General features: G+C 32.8%; 1 protein-coding gene across 6 annotated transcripts in view; it reads left to right on the top strand.

Annotated features, from left to right (window-relative positions):
* The window catches only part of nolo (ADAMTS-like no long nerve cord), an 875,808-nt gene that overhangs the window by 613,183 nt on the left and 242,995 nt on the right, over positions 1-19,630 (top strand). For all 6 annotated transcript variants that reach the window (XM_074186241.1, XM_074186240.1, XM_074186239.1 and 3 more), the window contains one exon: positions 4,761-4,934. In XM_074186241.1, coding sequence (XP_074042342.1) covers positions 4,761-4,934 — 174 coding nt within the window. The remainder of the gene's footprint in view (positions 1-4,760; positions 4,935-19,630) is intronic.

Here is a 19,630-nt window from a genome sequence, read left to right as displayed (position 1 = left end):
CAAGTCATACACTGCAGAACCTTTTGGGAAGTCCAAAATACAAGGTCGAGAATTCGGAAAAGTCTGGAATTTACGAAATTGAATGTAAGGACTGCGATGCAAAATATTATGGACAGACAGAAAGATCTATTAAAGTGAGATATAAGGAACACATAGCACACTTTAAATATGGAAGACCTGAAAAATCAGCAGTCGCCCATCATATTATGCAACAAAACCATTCCATAGACTTCAGTTCTTTAAGATTAGTTAGACAAGTTAATAACAACAGGCAACTAGATGCCTATGAGAGTGTGAAAATAAGTAAACATAATAATATTATGAATAACGATAACGGACCAATACCAAATAGCATACTATATAGCTTGTTGAAATAATATTGTTGGGTTCACTGATTACTACAAAAAGACACATCGTAAATATATTTAGATAGGCAATATTGTGAAACTAATTTTATATAGCTGGAAATTGTTCTATATAGCTGTAACATTTAAACATACATAAGGACATATTGTAAATAATAGAAAGGCCAATTGTAAAATTAATTTAGAGTGGTACACTCTGACAGTCATTTGAATATATTCATTAAAATTTCATTCCCAAACTTACTTTTAGAATGTGAATTTAAAGTTTCATTATAATTCAACAGTCATATAAATAACTAACATTTTATTCAAAATTATATGCGGAATTGAAACGTTTATTGAATTTACTCCAATAATACATTCTATTGACAGTTGAATAAAAATGTTTGTTGATTGCTGAGTTGAACTATATGTATATAGATTATTCTTCAGCATAATATATAGTAAATTGGCGTTCCATTTTCCAATACTCTGAAACGATATTTTTCGTCGGAATCAATAAAAGCTTCAAGTTATTTCATTAGTATATTTTATTCAAATAAAAATTTTGTGTCATTCAAAATAGATCAGATTTTGCGAACAATCGTTTTTAATGTGTCCAACAAATGCATGAATCAATTAAATTCAAACAAATAAATTTTTAGGTGAATAAATTGAGGAATGAATATTTGTGAAAATAAAAAGTATAACGGCGTTCCACAGTAATCCGTCTTGAGTTCAGAATATCAATAATTCTCCTAATTAATCTAGAAACCTGTATGAATATAAATATTTTACAATCATCTATTTTTCAGAATTTCCATGTCTTGCCATCCTGTTCTTCAGACCGCGCATCATACCTTATCTATAATATGTTTGAATTAAACCATTAGGCGTACTATTACCCCAAAGTATTGCTCTCTGTTGTACTTATACGAATGATTTTTCAAGTCATTCAGATATCTGATTTTCTCAGTTCAATTTCGATAGCGAGTTTGACATAACATGTTCTCACTCATACATTCAAATGCAAAGGACCTGATTCACGAAAACTTGTTTTCCTGTAAGCCGCAAGTGAATTACCACTCGAGTCATCCTGAAGATGATTTGAGGAAAATTCTACGACGAATATATTCTCGAATCAGCAGAAGTTGAGCTAATGAGAAAAGCGCGATTCGGATGAATAATGCATTGTTGATTCGTAGAAGTGGCTTTTCACCAGCGACTTTCGAACGGGATTTAGCCACAGAAATTATAATAAATTACGCATTATAAATGTTCTTTCGAAAGGAAAATCCACTTGTAAAACATGAATGGAAGAATAATTTCCGTTTTCCAGATGAGATTTCCCGTGGGAGAAGAGGATTAATATATATTTTGCCGGTATTCATTTGAGAAGTATGAATTGAAGAAACCTTAAAAGGTCAGTAGCGATATATTTGTCAAGAAGATCTCTCTTATTCGAATCAGAAGTCATCTCATTGAAAAAGTCAGAGATATTTTCAAAAATAAAGAATGGATATGGGAAAACTTCAAACTTTCAAATCATTCAACGCAGTATAAGACATTCTCAAATATTTTTTTGCTACCTCTTTTTTATATCTTCTCAAACATTTTCTTCAATAAAATGCTGCGGAGATAATATTGCAGCGGCTTTGGGAGATGAAGTAGCCCTGCAACTGGATCTTCGTAAAACAATAGATCAATAAGTTGCAACTAACACAGTTAAAAAACATCATTCATCTGCAAAAACTTATATTTTTGGTGATTTCTGTATCCAAATCAACTAACTGAAATTTTGAGATTCCAAGGAAGATCGAGGTCATGGGTCTGAGGTTTCCACAATGAGCAATGGCTTTGCTCAGATTATAAACTAGTCAACAAGGACTCCCGATCAAAATGGGAAATCTGCTATTCTCTTATATTCATACTCAACAACTATTTCAGAACTCCACATGTATATCAAGACGTTTCTATTGGGGCCTACAGATGAGAAACTAATTTTCAATTTCGAATAGATCACCTTCAGATCAGTCACGATCATCACAAATTTTTTTTTCTGAACATTCCAATCTATTCTCATGATTGATCAACTTGTACATCCAGAGTGGTTGGAATTATCCAGGTATGAACATCTTCAAAAGAAGTTGGAAGCAAACCATCGCTTCTGAAAATCTCGATACTGGCATAAAAATTTCAGTGCCAAAAACTCTAACAGATTTGCTTATTCTCATAATAGATGTACATCAAAAACTAATTGTGAATGAAGAACGACAAAAACAGATAATCGGGAATACACTGAACGGTTATCTGATAAAAATGGTGAAAATTATATGAATCCGTTTAAAATATGTTCGGAATCTGTTATTTCGTTGACTGGCTATCACCTCCATATGAAAAACAACCATCAGAAATCGAAACGTGTGAGAGCTAAGGATCAACGAGGTTTTACGTGTGACTTCCAGCGCGGATTAGACGAAAGGCAGTGAAAATCGATCGTCCTGCCTCACGGCTTTAAACACCGTTTCACCTGATGATCGATAGAATGCGTGGAAGAAACCAGCTACGACAACCCAACTGTCTACCGTCCCATGGTAGAACCGTTCCACAAATGGTATAATTCAGTATCATGAATGAAAACAAATAATTTGGAATGGATTATCTGCCAGTCCAACAATTCTAGATCTGATTGGTCGGTGACTGAATAGCTTAATTAAAATTCCAACAATTTCGCCAATATTGCTAGCGGATGATTGAACAGCAACAGCAGTAGTAGGAAAGGTTTCTTGCAAAATAATTCGCCATTCACTATTTTCGCAACAGCGATACTTAAATAATTCAATATCAGAAAAGTTTCTGGTCCTGACGAAGTGAATGTCATCATACCTAAATATGACACTGAGTAACTTGCACTAGTGCTTTGAAGATCTGTTTTACAGAAAAGGGCTTTTTCTGATATTTCTACATAAAAATATTAGAAAATCGTAATACGAGTTTAGCTGAAAATCGAATAACGAAGACAAATTTGGAGAAAATATGATACACATATGCATATATTGATAGTAAACATATTTTATAGATTTCAATAAAATTGTGATTTTTCCTGTACTAACGTCAGATGTACCTTGTTTTTTTCGAATAAACGATACTGAAAAAATCTTTGATATTTTTATTCTTTTTCAATATTTTTATCGTTATATTTGAATACGTGCCTTCGCCATTAATTGAAGTCGAAGTTGCGTATATCTTTTAAAAGATTATCACGCAGATTTACTTGTCCTCCCGAGCGATTTTCATGAAACAACGGAGATTGTTTTCAGGTTATTTCACTTGCATTAGCAATAATAGTGATAGATACTAGAAATATTGAGACAATTTTCCATGACCATCTCCTTCACCATATTATAAAATACACAGCAGGTGAATAAATTATGTAAATTATTCATTGCCACTGTTTTTTTAGAAGTATAGCGTTTCCGAAAAAACATTGTTTTCTCGACAAACAAATTTCATTCAAAGAGTAAGTTATTGAACTACGTACAAAACTATTTAGTTGTGTCCAAATTATTGACGTCAATCTTGTTCAAGAAATCAAAGTCATAATCAACACAGGAACAAATCACAATCACAATAGGCAATACATTCTCTAAGTGACTAATTCTATCAGCAATAACAGTAATACAATATTCACCTTCTCGTTGCATACAAGGCAGGACAACTACATTCTAAAAATCACTCTTCTATATTGGAATCATCCAGTATAATCTTCGATCTTTAAAATCTGAGAATGAGTTCTTAACCATTTTGAATCTTTGCTAATTGATAATTCAATGTAGTCTTCGGTTCTTTTCCCAATGAGTCTCATTAGTGTTAGAGTATTCTTTCTGTTTTTTATTGACTCACCATATGTACATAATGTACCTAATTGGCAAAAATGAATTATTATTATCAATATTACTATTCAATTTTCAAGATTTCGAAAACATAAAACTTCATTTAGTTTTTCCTAAAATGGTCAATCATGTTCAGAAATTCAAAATTCAAAATATTCAATTCTTACGTGATATATTAATGCGATGTGATCATATGGTAACAAAGTCATAAAACTCATTTTGATTCATGATCATGTTGCCAAATTGCTTTCTAGAAAAGGATATTTTTCAATTATATCCATAGAGATCATGGGGAACTAGGAGACTGGAGTATAAGACAAAAATTTACGGTAGCATGACAGTTTTCTACAATACAAAAATATTTAGATAAACGGCTTCATAGCATATATGTATAACTCCTACCAAAACCAAATTTTTCATTTATATTTAATATACACCACCTCCCAGATATATACGGGAGTCACAATACTGAGGACTTTTGTGTTTTGTATTTATTGAACTAACCTAAGTTGTATTTTTTCAGGGATTATCTTTGCAACTACAAAAAGTCAACACCGATTCAGGAGGATGGTCACCATGGTCTGACTGGTCTCCTTGCTCCAGATCCTGTGACGGTGGAGCATCACACCAGCTGAGAACCTGTACTTCCGGTAATTGCAGAGGGGACCATGTTCGGTACAAGATATGTAATATGCAAGTAAGTGAAATACTAGACTTATGTTTTTGATTCACGAATGTGATTTATCCAGCATCCATCATATCGTTTCATGAATTCTGTTGGATGATTCAAATTAGGATTTGAATGTGGTGAATCAGTAGACAAACCGTATTTGGAAATGCGTTAATGACAATCTGATGAAAAAACCAACGATTTTGACGGTGAGTAAATAAGGTTTGATAACTATTTTAATTTGGTAGTGGTACATTGAATTATAATAATGATATTGAAAAATCCTGTTTTGCAGTAGATGTGATTATTTTTCGGAATTGATAGTTAGAAAAAGTATTGTGATAGACTCTCAAGGAGGTACTTTTGCACTTTTTCTCCATTCATCATCGATTTCATCATGGATATTGGGTATTTTGGGTTGACGCAGATATAAATAAGAATAAAAAAAACACGGTGTCGTGATCTCTTCAATTCTCCATTTTCAGAGTTTTGTACACAATACAGTTGTGATGATTTCATACAAGCAGGTCCCATTTTCGCTCGAACCTCATTGAAACACTCCAATAATTGGGATACAAGGAACAATATTTTTGTAATTTTGATATTTATGGTCAACAAAACCCCTTTCTATTGATAACTCTCTGACTTAAAATATTAAAAGAATTAGAAAAAAATCGTATAATACTGCCATGAACCAAAATAAAAGAAAGCGTTGAACTTCGAGGTGTTTTTATTAAGATAACAGAATTATCTTGATTGTTACTAGAATTATCAGGAGCATCGACACCATCATACCATTTGGTTTTAGTAGAGAATCGATAACCTGCTTATTTGTTTATGCTAATTGTATAGTTTATTTCTTCAGTTGAAAACAAAAATATTTTCAGGTTCATTATAGTTTGATAAGAAAACCCCTTTTTTTTCCCGGGTCGTGAATTTATGTAATGGAGATATACTAGCACCAACTCGTCTTGATGTTTCTTCTTTACTGAAACATCTAAGTATACATATTCTGGTTGCTCATTTCGTTATGCTAATTTACCATGACGTATTCTATACGTCCCTTCTCTAAAGCTCTTGTAATTCTTGGATATTTGATTCGACACCTTTCTGGAAAATTTAATGCACGAGAACGTAGGGGTAGGTCTAGGCTGATATGCGGTCGATTCCTGACTTATGATAACGATTTGAAAACGTTCAGATTTGTTTCTCATTCATACCTTACCTATATAATAGGTCATACTATAGATACGATCAAACTAATCATCCGGGTTATTCACTTGTTCTTCGATACCGTTCAATTTGTTTCAATTTTTGTCTCCCTGTCACTAAATGAACACCTCAATTCATACTTCACGTTGCATCAACTGGTCTGTTTAAGTTACCTCTCTCTGAAGAATCGCCGATTACCATAATACTTTACGTGTTATTTTGTTTCGATTCCATTTGCTTTTGTTCGATTGTTCTAACATGGAATTGGGTTTTCTCAATTCGATTTCTGGTAGGTTTGGTTGTTATAGCACTGTTTTCTGCTTTATTTTTTTTCTCATTGACTGCAAAAATTAAGGAATATTTATCGTTACCACTATCTAGTTTTCCACGAATCATATTCACTAATTAATGACTTACTCCATACTTCAAGAAATGCAATGACTAATAACTATATAGTTTACTTCGTTTTCATAACTTTTATTACTGGTTATATGTCAGCAGAAACTGATCGGCGTTTTTTGTAACATCAGCAACAATCTCCAAAGGTAGGCATAATGATTTTGCCGTAAGAGAACATGTCCTACTTAAATCATATGCATCAATAAAAAAAACTGACACAATTACGTCACGCTGGAACCCGCTTTGAAAAAAATATATCTTTTTTTTAGCCTACTTCACCTACAAACGATACTAATGAATGTGGTAATGTTCATTTTTTTGTAGTTATATCGGTTACTGAGAAAGCACTTTTGATATTTTTTTAACTACGAAGGACGAGTAATAATGTACCAAAAAGTTCTGAAATAGGTTCTATTTAGTAACAACAAAATATCATTTTATTTTATATTGTTTTGAAGTATAGCAAAAAAAACTACGATAACAAGACTTCAAAACATAAAATAACAATTGTCTTCAAACTATAAACGATGGAGTTGATTATAGCTGAAATTAGATGTTTGTAGTTACCATTAAACACATCAAAAATACATGAAATAAAATCGAGTATTTCTCAATTGAACTAACCTAATATAACCTATCCTAACCAACATATGTAGGTGTAGATTTTTTCAAAGCGGGTTCCAGCGTGACGGAGCTATTGAACAGTTATTGAATATCTGAGAGTGACTATTTTATTGTTATTTTGAGTATAGATATGGTGAGTCAATGAAAACAGATATTACTTGTGATGCACTGTTTGGAATCTTTGGTGTTGTAATTAATATTACTGAAATTTTATCCCAACACCAAACCGTTATTTTCAATTCCTCGAGACGTGTTCCGATAACCAAGTGATCAACTTCAAGAGAAAATTAAACTTCCGCTTGAAGATGATCATTTGGTGATTGAAAAATATCTCTTAGTGTTAAAAATAAAAGTTTGGTGTAAAGATAAAACTCCAAAACAGTTATTAGTAAAAAATCAATGTACCAATTTGTTATTAGGAGCATTTCTGAGACAAACATTGGTAATAAAAATACATCCATACTTGTCATGAAAGTATTTTGAATAATTGAAATTGATTTTTTTTCATTACTTCCAGATATTAACGTTCTATAAATTGAATATCTGAAATCTAATATAAAAGTTATTCATACCATATGAAAATATTGAAAACTATCTCCCTGTTCATTTTTCCGATCATGGCCACCTAGATGCAATTTTCAAAGTGACTCTGAAAAAATCAAGTAGGCTGAAAAACTTCCGGAAATGTCAGTTTCTGATCCAGAATTGTCTCAGAAATCCAAAAATGTTACAATATACAGGGTATTCCATTTAAAAATTCAGAACCGGAGCCATTTCCGCTGAAACCGGAAGTGACCGGAAAGTGAAAAATATGTGAAAACTCTCCTCTCCACATACCATTTATCTGTACCAAATCTCGTTTTGATACACCTAATAGTCTAGAAGTTATGACTTGTCTAATAGATTCGTTGACACCCGGTATACTCACCTATAGGAAATAAAAATCTATATGTTAATCATATTCTACCATATATCTATATCCATTCGCAATTCCTAACCCAATTCATATGTAGAAACATCAATGTTTCAACTGACCCGTCATAAATGCAAGAAGACACTTCAAATCGTTCCTCGTCATTTTATGAGAGCATTTTATATTTTGTCGCCTATTTCTTTGATGAGAGGTCAACAACATGACGACTTTGTAAAGCGATTGCTGAAAGGATTCTCCTGAATTGTGAGGAATACGATCAATCGTTTTTTCTTGATGTATAAATGAGGCCCTTATTTCGCCTGGAATACGAGTATATGAGATGAAGAATATTGGATGTGATTCAACCCCACATTTTGGATGGAGTAAATAGGTATAGATCCATTTTATATGAATCTAATTCTCACAAATCTATTTCATACGAATCTGAGCTGAATACAATGTTTCCGTAAAGTGAAGCATAAATATAAGTAGAAAAACAATGTAATTGAAAATTCTCGAAAAGGGTTGATTTTGATTTACTGTTTCTTTGAATGATGATTTAATAATGATGTTAATAATAATAATTCAATCTCATGATCTACCCCGCTAAGTTGATTTCAAAAATGTGTCACAATTCAATTGCAATTGATTCGGGATGGGCAACAATATAGATATAAGTATGAATTGAGAGGGTTATATTTCTAGGAGTGAATAATTTTTGGGAAAGAAAGTTTTGGGCTTTCTACTAATCAATTTCGATACAAAAAATGTGGGAATCCAATTTCATAGATTGCTGTGTACATAGATGTAAAGATCATGCAGAAAAGTAACTTTCAAACACAAAATGGAAGAAAAAATCCTCCTGAAACAGCTACTTTCATATAAACATTGGATCACACGAAAAAACAATTCTTTTGAAACATATACTTTTATATGAACACTGAATTACACAAAAAACACTTTTCTCCATTCAGTTTGTATTCCAAACATTTGTTATGGAATCAGATATCATTCACAGGATTCCTACACCATATGTTGAATAAAAGGCAAACATTGCATTTACATAGAACACTATCATCCTCACTGGTAGACATAGATGTTTACCGTGAGACACTTACCTTGGGGCTCTTCAGTACCAACCTGGATAAATTATGAGAAAAAAACACACAAACCATTCATAAATTACCACTTCATGTCACGGAATGAATTTGATACCTTCATGTCATCGATGACATCGTGATGACATTGATTCACTTATTGGATTGAATCCCTGGTAAAGGAATCTTGTTTGAATTGGAAGGGTTGTATTTAAGGAGTGATTAACTCTTGGGAAAGGAAGTTTTTGGCTTTCCACTACTCCATCTTGATACAAAAAAATGTGGAAATCTTCCAAAGAAAGGAAGGCAGTAATAAATTTCAAAAGAAGTGAATGTATATATAGATTTGTAGATCCTGCAAAGAATTAACTTTCAGACACAAACTGAAAGAAAAACCCTCCTGAAATACTTTCATATTAACTTCGTATTACACGAAAAAAATTCTTCCGAAACAAATACTTTTATACGAATACCAAATTATAAAAAACTCCTTTCTCTACTCAGTTTGTATTCCAAACATTCGTTATGGAATTGAATCAGATATTATTCACACAATATACTAAATGAAAGGTAAAAATTTCACTTACATGGAACACTGCCATTCTCACTGGTAGACATAGATGTTTCGCCGTAAGACACTTGCCTCAGGGCAAGATGGAGTAGTAGAAAGTCAAAAACTTTCTTTCCCAGATTTACATAGTTATCAACAAAATGATGAGCAACGATTGAACAAAATACAAAATGAAATGATTTGATATAAATTGATAAAATTTTTAAAACTGTATTGATGATCCTCCAACATGATACATTTGCTTGAAGCCTTATCATAAAAAAAAACTGTTTCTACATAGATGTATTCCAAAATCTACTGTTCGAAGAAGAGCAAAAATACAGAGAATGAGGTTATGTGAGAAATACACAAATCCAGTGACTGCAGTAGACTAGACTGAGGTATTGAAGACAACTTCAGCCCACTCAAACTAAGGAAAGGGAATGTTAGGTGCTTTTATGAACCGAGGTCTGGAGTTGTTAACCCTTAATTTGGCAGAATAGGATTTACCTAGATTTCCTCGTTAAAGTTGATTTTTCCTGAACGTTTATCTCACAAAAAACATGTTTCTAGCAAAAAATTAGAAATTAGGTGGAAAGCGGATGAAAAATGAATTTTATTATATGAGATACATTGCCAATATGTAAAAAAAAAGATGTTATTATGTTTTGTATTTTATAGAATACATTACCAACTATTAATCAAGGAACCTAAGAGTTCTGAACCAATATTTATTTCAGTTTTAGAACACTCATTTGAATTTACTAGAGTAACAATTGCCTAGATTACATAACTATAATAGAAAAACATGTTTGAAAATGAAAGAAAGCACCTCGTCCTCTTTTTGCCAATGTTTTGTCATTTTCTAGGGTGCAGTTCTTCAATCTGGTTGTTCTTATAGTTCCCAATGACAAAATCCCATAGAAGACATTTCTTCATCCGTGAAGTTTTGATGTTGAATAAATGTACCTTCTTCTCCATACACGAGAAAATCATACACAAACCCAGATATGTCTGCTCTTACAAAAATTTTGTAGCCCCATTTTTTTGGTTTTGATTTGATATATTCAGCTTTTTTTCCTTTGTATGGCACCATCATTTCATCGATTTCATCTCCTTTTCTCATTTTCTACCTGAACACAGTTCCTCCTAACTATATTCAAAAGAGGTCTCACTTTGAAATATGGATAATTATTCTGATTTCTGTTATTGACAAAATGAATGTATCTTCTTATCGTTTCGAAGGCATTAATTCCGCAATTTCTGGGTACCGAAATTTTTGACTATAGTAATCCATTTTGACTACACCAATATAAATATGAATGGCTATGAAATCACAGATTTCAACCTCAGTCACATTTATGGATTTTCCCGTCACTTGTACTTAGTATAGATTTGTGTTTTCCATATACGTAACTGTAGGAGGTCATCAGAGATGAGCATTTTGAAATATTCCGTAGGTGACTTCATTACTGTCGACAACGTGAAATTGTTGCCGGGTATGTCGACAGGAAAACTGAATTTTTCATTGGACGGGGGTGTGTTGGAGTGTTTGCGAACTGAGGGACAGGTGTCTTGAATACGAATGCTTCACAGTTATTGTCACCTCCTTTCAAAACATCCTCGGTGTCGGTATCAGAATAGCTCAGAATGGAATCTAATTCTTCAGCTACGGAATCAGAAATAGAGGGTGCTTCGAATGTATCAGAAGAATACCTGTCACCATTATCCTCAAAATTATCTGCATCATCATGTTCCACCATCCGAATCAGGAGGTGGCAGTAAGGCTATTATCTTGTCTTTCCGTGTGGTCATTCGGTAAAATAAAGATTGATATTCATCTACCAAGTTTGAGTATTTCTCACTCATGATTGTGTATTTTCCACAATTTGGGAATAACGAACTCATATTAAAAATTTGACAATGAAGGCAATAGGATACACATTGAGGTTCATATGAAATTGTGAGAACTTAATGGATACAAAATAAATCTGACATGGACATTCGAGAAATTGGTAATGTGAACTATAGGATACATACAAAACAAATTCCTTTTTCTACAAAAAAACTGAAATTGGTAAAAAAAAATTGTATTTATCCTTACGAAGACAACATGTATCAACAAAACTTACCTACTATTTTTCCAAAAAATCTGATTTTTTGTGAGAAACTGAGCAAAACTTAAACAGGCGCCAAGATCACGTGTTTCTCGCCGCCGTCATCTTACTACATCCTAGTACTAGTTCGCATCCGCGTCGAAATATGGCGTAAGTAGTTACCAATTATGTTCAATTGAAGTGTATTTGAAACCATAGCAAGTTGAATTCACTCGATGTCATGTCATTTTTGACAGAATTATGTGGTTCGAATATTATGTATCTTATAGATTGCATTGCAAAATCAAGGGTTAAAGAAGACCCCATTTATTGTCATGATTTTCGCTACGTGTCTCGCCCGCCTCGCTAATGACATTTTAGCGACTACTAGCTTTCGTATACTGTCTAAACAGTGTTGTTTGGCAATCAGTAGCACTCCTTGACTCAAATCGTGACGGACACGTCGTGATTTGACGGCTATTTGCTGCACAGAAGGCCCCAAAGGACTGGTGGCCGTATTGTGATCTTAGGCTCCATCTGGTGTTACCGCGGAATGATGCGATTGTTTTTAACACCAGGAAGTATGCATTCTCTCCATGTTTCTTCTTCGCATGGGGTCACTACTCTCGTGGCCACGCATAGGACTATCCTTTTGCACATGTGTCCACTCCTATTGAACTGCGTTCGTCGTTTGGCAAATTCTAGTTCTAGGCTCCATCATATGTTATTGACCCCTTCTTAGAGGAAATCGATCGAAAAGATCTTTTTCTTTGATTTTCCGTAACCAAGTGTTGAGTCTATCGGGTGATTAACCCATGGCTGGAATCGAAAGGTGAAATGAGTTCTACCTTCCAGGTGCGCCAGAGCTGGTGGTTGGGTATTGCACCATTTACTATAAGAAATATATTGGTCAGAATGAATAAGCCATTGAAACTCGCCTCAAAGAATATGCAGCAAAAAATCATCCGACTAACATGCCTTGTAGAATAGCCACAGAATAAATTGTTGACACTGTTTGAATTTGGTACATGACAATAGACCTTTGAATACTTCTGAAAGTCGGAAAATAGAAAAGTGTAGTATGAAAGCTTCGAACCTTGACAAACCACCTTCCCAAACAGCCTTTATGTCATACCTGAAAGAATTATTCACTCTTTAGAAAGTTACTAGGAACTTTCGTGAAAAAATGTCGTACAAACGTTGTACCCTAGAAAGCATTGATTTGTAACGAAAAAAGAAGACCAAAATGTACCCTGTGATATGAAAATAGGAGAGGTAAGTTTACTTCATCTCCTGATAATGCCTAGTTATTTGGTGAAATGAGCATCGATAAGTGTTTCGCAGTTCTGGTGTTCAAAAGTGGTGACTATTTTAGATCTACCCTACGTCAAAGATTCCACTTCTACCTTCCAGAAGATTCATATCACAATTGATTTGGATTTGCGTTGATTTGGTATTAGCTTTTTTTCCCATATACGGCTTACAAGAAAAAAAATATTTGTTTTTTATACTTTAGTCGAGCTCTATATTTTCATATTATAATCAATTATTGAAATGAGTCTACCTATTGTAACTCCGATAAATTGTGGCTGAATCAGTTTCTTTGCATAATATTTCAGAATGTAATATCGAGAGTATGAAATAATTGCTACTCTTTTGTGTCAGAATCTAACAAAATATAAAAATTCAAGTCTGATTGATATCAGTGTGTTATAAAACTCCTTCACTATAGAAAATGTCAGTATAATGTCATTAATAAACAAACCTTCAGTGATATGATTCTTTCTCAGTTTCGGTCAAATGGCGGTGTAATATAAGACACATTCCGCGGAAAATAATGAAAACTCTTTTGAATTCTTCAACTACTCGATTGGAATATCAACATGTTCAATATACGCCAAATTTCGATCAACGAATTATTTAATTTGTTGGACCACATTTTAAATGACCACACCCAAGAGACAGAATGAGATATCAAGGTTACTGTTCATTGTCACAGAAGAATATTCGTCATTTATTTTTAAATTGATGTTATTAACTATTCAACTCCAGAAGAACAAGTCAGAGTGGACATACCCTGACATGGTGAATGGTGAGAAATATTCTTTTGTGACCTTCAAAGAGTATAGAAATTCAGTACATTCAGTATCACAGACAAGCGAAGAAATAATTTTAACGCATTTCAGCTCTCCTTCATGAACTGTATAGACATAAAGATGTAATTGTAATGTCATATAATGTAATCGAACATACAGTTATTGATGAGTAGGTTTTTCTGTAAAATAGAAGGCATGAATCTGTAAAAAAAGTTCATTCATTAATATTTTTGTATAGATTATGCATGATACAACAACTTTTAAAATCAAAATTATCCAAATTCTTCGAATGACGTTTTAGAAATGCTGTGTTCACATTTTGATTGATAATAATCAAAAGTCACCCCTCTGAGTCTCGAACGGGACATGCCATCATGGTCAGATGGAATTCACGTAAAACGGCATTATTCTGTTCTGATAAGATAGACAATCGGGTGCATCACTTGTCGAAAGGACACTTCCTTCTTATTTCAACCGTCTATTCAATAGTGACTTATTTTTGAAAATCAGTCACAACTAGATAATCACTAGCTTTCATAGATCTTTATTTGCTCCAGTTACATATAATGTACATATATAAACTCCGAGGAGTGTGGAACATGTCAGTAGTAAATAACAACTAAATAACAAATCAAAGTTTTACATTCATAATCAATATTATCTCACGAGTAGTTTTAAGACACAAAAAAAAACAATATATACAAAAATCAGGCATATGTAAATAACATTCATATAGTAAGCATACTATCATTTAAGAATTCCTGCAAGCTATAATAAGGTTAATTTTACGAGATAGCTCTTCAAACGACATTTCATTGTTGAAATTGAAAGATTACTTAGAGTGAGTGGAAATTTATTGTAAATGTTTATAACGCCATATTTGACATTTCTCTGTATGTATGTATAGTTGCATTTCTCATTTCTAAGATCATTCTTTGTTCTGGTGTTGTATAAGTGATCCTTTTCACAGTTAATGAAAAGTTCTGATTTGTTTTCTGTTACAAATACTACTGCTTCATGTATATATAGATATTTATCAAAGTTAAAACTTTGCTCCTAATAAAAGCTTCTCTGCAGCTATCGTTTTTTTTTCATCTTATAGATATACCTGATACATTTTTTTGTAGTATGAGTATCCTAGAGATACCAACAGAGTTTCCCCAGAATATTATTCCATATTTTATTTTAGATTGAATATAAGCACGATATGCAGAGAGGGCAGCTTCAGTTGAGACATGTTCCGACAGTATTCTCAATGCATAGCAATATTTTGCAATATTTTTTGATAAGTAGTCTATGTGATTTTTCCAGTCCAGTCTCCTATCTATCAAGAGTCCCAAAAATTTTACCTGATTGCATATGTTTATATTTTGATTATTATATTCAAAGGTATTCAACTTTGCCGAGGATCTATTTGCGAAATGAATTATTTGAGTTTTGTCAATATTAAGTAGTAAGTCATTTGCTGTGAGGAAATTGTTCAATACATCTAGCACATTTGTTATCTTTGTCATGACCAACTGAGAGTTCTTTTCTTTTACGATGACCGATATATCATCAGCGTATAATACAATATCTTCATTAACTACATTTGGTATTTCATTTGTGTAGAATATATATAATAATGGACATAGGATGGATTCCTGTGGCACACCTTTTTTCATCACAATTGATTCTGATTTAATTATCCCCGAGATGTTATTTTCAATCAAATGTTGGGTTCTGTTTGTCAAATAGGATTTCATCAAGTCCAAAGATGTGCCTTTGATTCCATATTTATCAAGTTTGTTGCATAAAATTTCATGGCTGACACTGTCAAATGCTTTTGACAGGTCAATACAGTACAATTATCTTTGTTCAAATGGTGTAAAAATTTTTCTATGGCTTGATATATTGCTTGTACGGTTGATTTACCTTTACGGAATCCATTTTGTTCTTTTGCTAACAACACTTGCTAACATCTAAAAACTTGAGTAAACGTTTATTCATGAGCTTTTCAAAAATTTTACTGGGATTTGGCAATAATGATATGGGTCTGTAGTTACTTTCTTCATCTCTGTTTCCTTTTTCAAATATAGCTTCAATAGATGCCACTTTCAGTACTTGTGAGAAACATAAATTTATAATATAAGTCAAAGGATAGGCTATGATATCTGCTGTTTCTTTCAATAGACACATAGGAATCTGATCTTTACCGACAGATTTTTTATTTTTTAGTTGTCTAATACATTCTATTATTTCAAGCGGAGTGGTAGGTTCAAAGAAAAAAGCATCTTCACATTCTTCTATTTTTGTATAATCTGGGCTATCTGGTTTATTTAGGTCTGGGCAAGCTTCACTAAAATACTTATTGATTTGATTCACTATGGTTTGTGAATCTTTATATTTTTTTGCAAAACTTTCTAGGATATTGTTCTTGTGGTAGTTGGGTTTTGTTATTTTTTTGATTAATGACCATGTAGCTTTGGTTTTATTTTCGGCGTTCATTATATATTCAGTGTTAGACATTTTTTTAGCAGCTGCAATAACTTCACAGAGAACGGCACAATACTTTTTGAAATACTGAGTACTTATCAGCCCTAGTGTCTTCTTTTTGTATAATGAGCGTTTTCTCGAGCAAAACTTTTTTATACCCCTTGTTATCCATGAATTGGGCCTAGTTTTATTCAACTTTTTTTCCACAAAGATCAGGTTCATTATTCTAGTGGAAATATTCGAAAAACAGTTGTATGCTATATTTACATCTGTACTCTGTGTTACACTTTCCCAATTAACCTCAGCGAGATCCTGTTGAAACTGAATAATTTTATTTTTGAGAATATTCTTTTTTTGATCCATTTTATTTCATTTGCTTTAATTTTTTGTGTGAAAAGGGTTATCATTTGTCCATAGTGATCAGATAATGCAGTATTTAAGACCATGCTTTTTTCATAGTCATCAAAATTTACAAAAATGTTATCTCAGATGAAATATTTGTTACTCTGGTTGGTTATGTTGTGAGTAAGGAGTAAGTCTAAAAATACCTTAGTTTGTACGTTGTCTTCAAGCAAGTTGATAATAAAGTTTCCACATAGTATAACCTTAAATGTAGTGAATTTTTCATGAACTATATCAATTATTTCTTCCATGTTCTCAATGAAAATATCGAATGTCCCTAAGCCAGTTCTGTAAACACATACAATTACAATTTTCATTTTCCTAATTACTACACTTCCACATTCCAAATGACCTTCAATACTTTTTCTGACAACACTCTCTCAGCTCTCCACATCCATATTGTTTGTTGTGTAGATACTGACTCCTCCATGACACATCATTTTCCGGAAAAAGCCGATTTCAATTCGTATCCCTCAATTTGTATAATCTCTCTGTTTCAGATTCTAAGAGCCAATGCTCTGTTATGCATAAAATGTTTGGCTTTGACGATAGAGAGTCTAGAAATATTTCTACTTCATCAGTTTTGTTCCTCAAATACTGTTTATTTTGATGGAGTATGGTGAGGTATCCATCTTCATTGTAATTTTGTTGGCAGCTGTTTTCAGAAGTGTTTATGTGCGTATTTTTCTGCGGTAGTTGCTATTGCCGCTAATTTCTACTTGCGTTTCGTTTGTTGACCTCATATTTGTAGACTTCACACTCATGGCTCCAAGCACTATGATCAACATTAAGATGTAGGTTCCTTTTTTCATTTTTCATTGTACAGTTAATGCATTTGTTGTATTGTTCTGGTTCCTGACTTTCGTTTTTTTATGTTCCTAAGCACAAATTGGACAAGCCAACTTATTTTTGCAAACTTGGGCTGAATGGCCATAGCCACAGCATCTGAAGCATCTTAGTATATTGGATTTGACTTCATACACTATGCAAAAGTTGAATCCAATGTTGAGTTTACACCTATTCCACAGTTTTTCACAGGTTTCCTCTTGTGTTTCAACTATAACTGTGACTTTTCCATCCTCTTTGCTTATCATATTTGTAATATTTATTAAGTCATTATTTCCAAATCTATGATTTTGAATAATGAGTTTTTTTAGTAGCAATTCTTTTTTAGAGCAGTTTGCCTCATCAACTCCTACAATTTTAAAGAATTTTTTCATTCTTGTTTTCCTTATTTCATAATCGACACCAAGCTTTGCTGTGGATTCCTTCAGGATTCTTTGAACCGATACATCATTGCTACACTTTATTAATATTCCCCCATTTGCAGTGTTTTGCAGTTGCCTTATTCCAACTGATAATTCACCTGGATTGATGGTCCTTTTCAAGTCTGCCATAGTTTTACCATTATCCTGATTATTTTTTGGTAACATTATAAGATTTCTTCGGACAGGTTTATGTGTCGGAGATTGAGACCGGTTTCTGTTTCTGTTTTTCATTTGTCTTCTTGACTTTACCAAAGTAAAATTTTCATCTTCCCAAGTGTCTTGTTCTTCCACTTCACCTTGCATTTCATGAGAGTTTTGTTTGTAAACAAGTTCACTACCATCTGTTTGTGTTTGTCAGTTTTTTGTGCCACTAAGGAATTCCAGATCGTCATCTTTATCTTTGTAGTTTTTCATCCAATAACAATTTATTTTGAAAGAAAATTGAATATTTTCCGTCTTTCTCCCTTATAATTTGCCTAACTTCTTCCTAACATTTTCTTCTTTCCACCATTTCATTGTATCTGCATCACTTTGTTGAGTACTCACTGGATTTTCTTGAACTGATATGTATCCTTTTACGTGTCCACTCACTTCATCTGCACAGCAGACAATTCTGACTTCATCAATGAACTCAATTTTTTTTCTATCAACTTCTGTTATATGTTTTGCCACATTTGATACAAACTGTGACTTGCACTGGTTTAGTTTTGCAGCATTCAAACGTTTTTGTGGGCTTTTTATTAACAAGTTCTTTATCGACTTTTACATTGTCGGCCATCTTTCGCCTCAAGAAAAAATGGCAATTTCGTTTCAAGAGCTTCTTTTTATATCACGAGCTTTTCGTGTTTTCATAGATTTTTCGAAAGAATACGGCTGATCCAATTGCCAAAACTTAAAAAATATTAGATTCACTACTTAGTGAAATACTCATCACATGATATGTCTACAAACCCCGTACTGCCGTACCATTATTTTTCACACTGCAAAGTACTAACATCGAAATTTTTGGCTTTCTACTACTTTTTAAAAATGTTGAAATCTCCCAAAGAAAGGAAGGAAGCAATCAATTTCACAAGAAGTGACTCTATACATAGATGTAAGTGAAATTTCTAACTTTCATTTAGTATATTGTGTAGGAATCCTGTGAATGATATCTTATTCAATTTCATTACGAATGTTTGGAATACAAAGTGGGTTAAGAAAAGTGTTTTTTGTATGATTCAGAGTTTATATTGAAGTTTTTGTTTCGAAAGAAATTTTTTCCGTGTAATTCAATGTTGACATAAGAGTAGCTGTTTCAGGAGGGCTTTTTCTTTCAGTTTGTGCCTGAAAGTCACTTCTTTGCTTTGTTGGCATCGCATATAATTTCTAAAGTGAAATCTATGAATTTCAATAAACAATAATATGGGTTCGTATTTGAAATGCAACACTTTTACATGTGAATAAAAAAAAATCTCAGTTTTCAAGAAATTATTCAATCCGCAAATTCTTTTTCACTCTACCTCAAATACTGTTTTTCAAAATATCATTCGATACATTGTATGTTTCTCAGTCAATATCAAAACAACATTTTTCTACAGTTTTCAATTTA

Source organism: Leptinotarsa decemlineata, unplaced genomic scaffold, assembly GCF_025532065.1.
Source record: "Leptinotarsa decemlineata unplaced genomic scaffold, Ldec_3_MD MMD2_tig00078422_RagTag_RagTag, whole genome shotgun sequence".
NCBI classification, from domain to species: Eukaryota; Metazoa; Arthropoda; class Insecta; order Coleoptera; family Chrysomelidae; genus Leptinotarsa; species Leptinotarsa decemlineata.
Note: the sequence above shows the minus strand (reverse complement) of the source record. Positions and strands in the feature narration are given on the sequence as shown.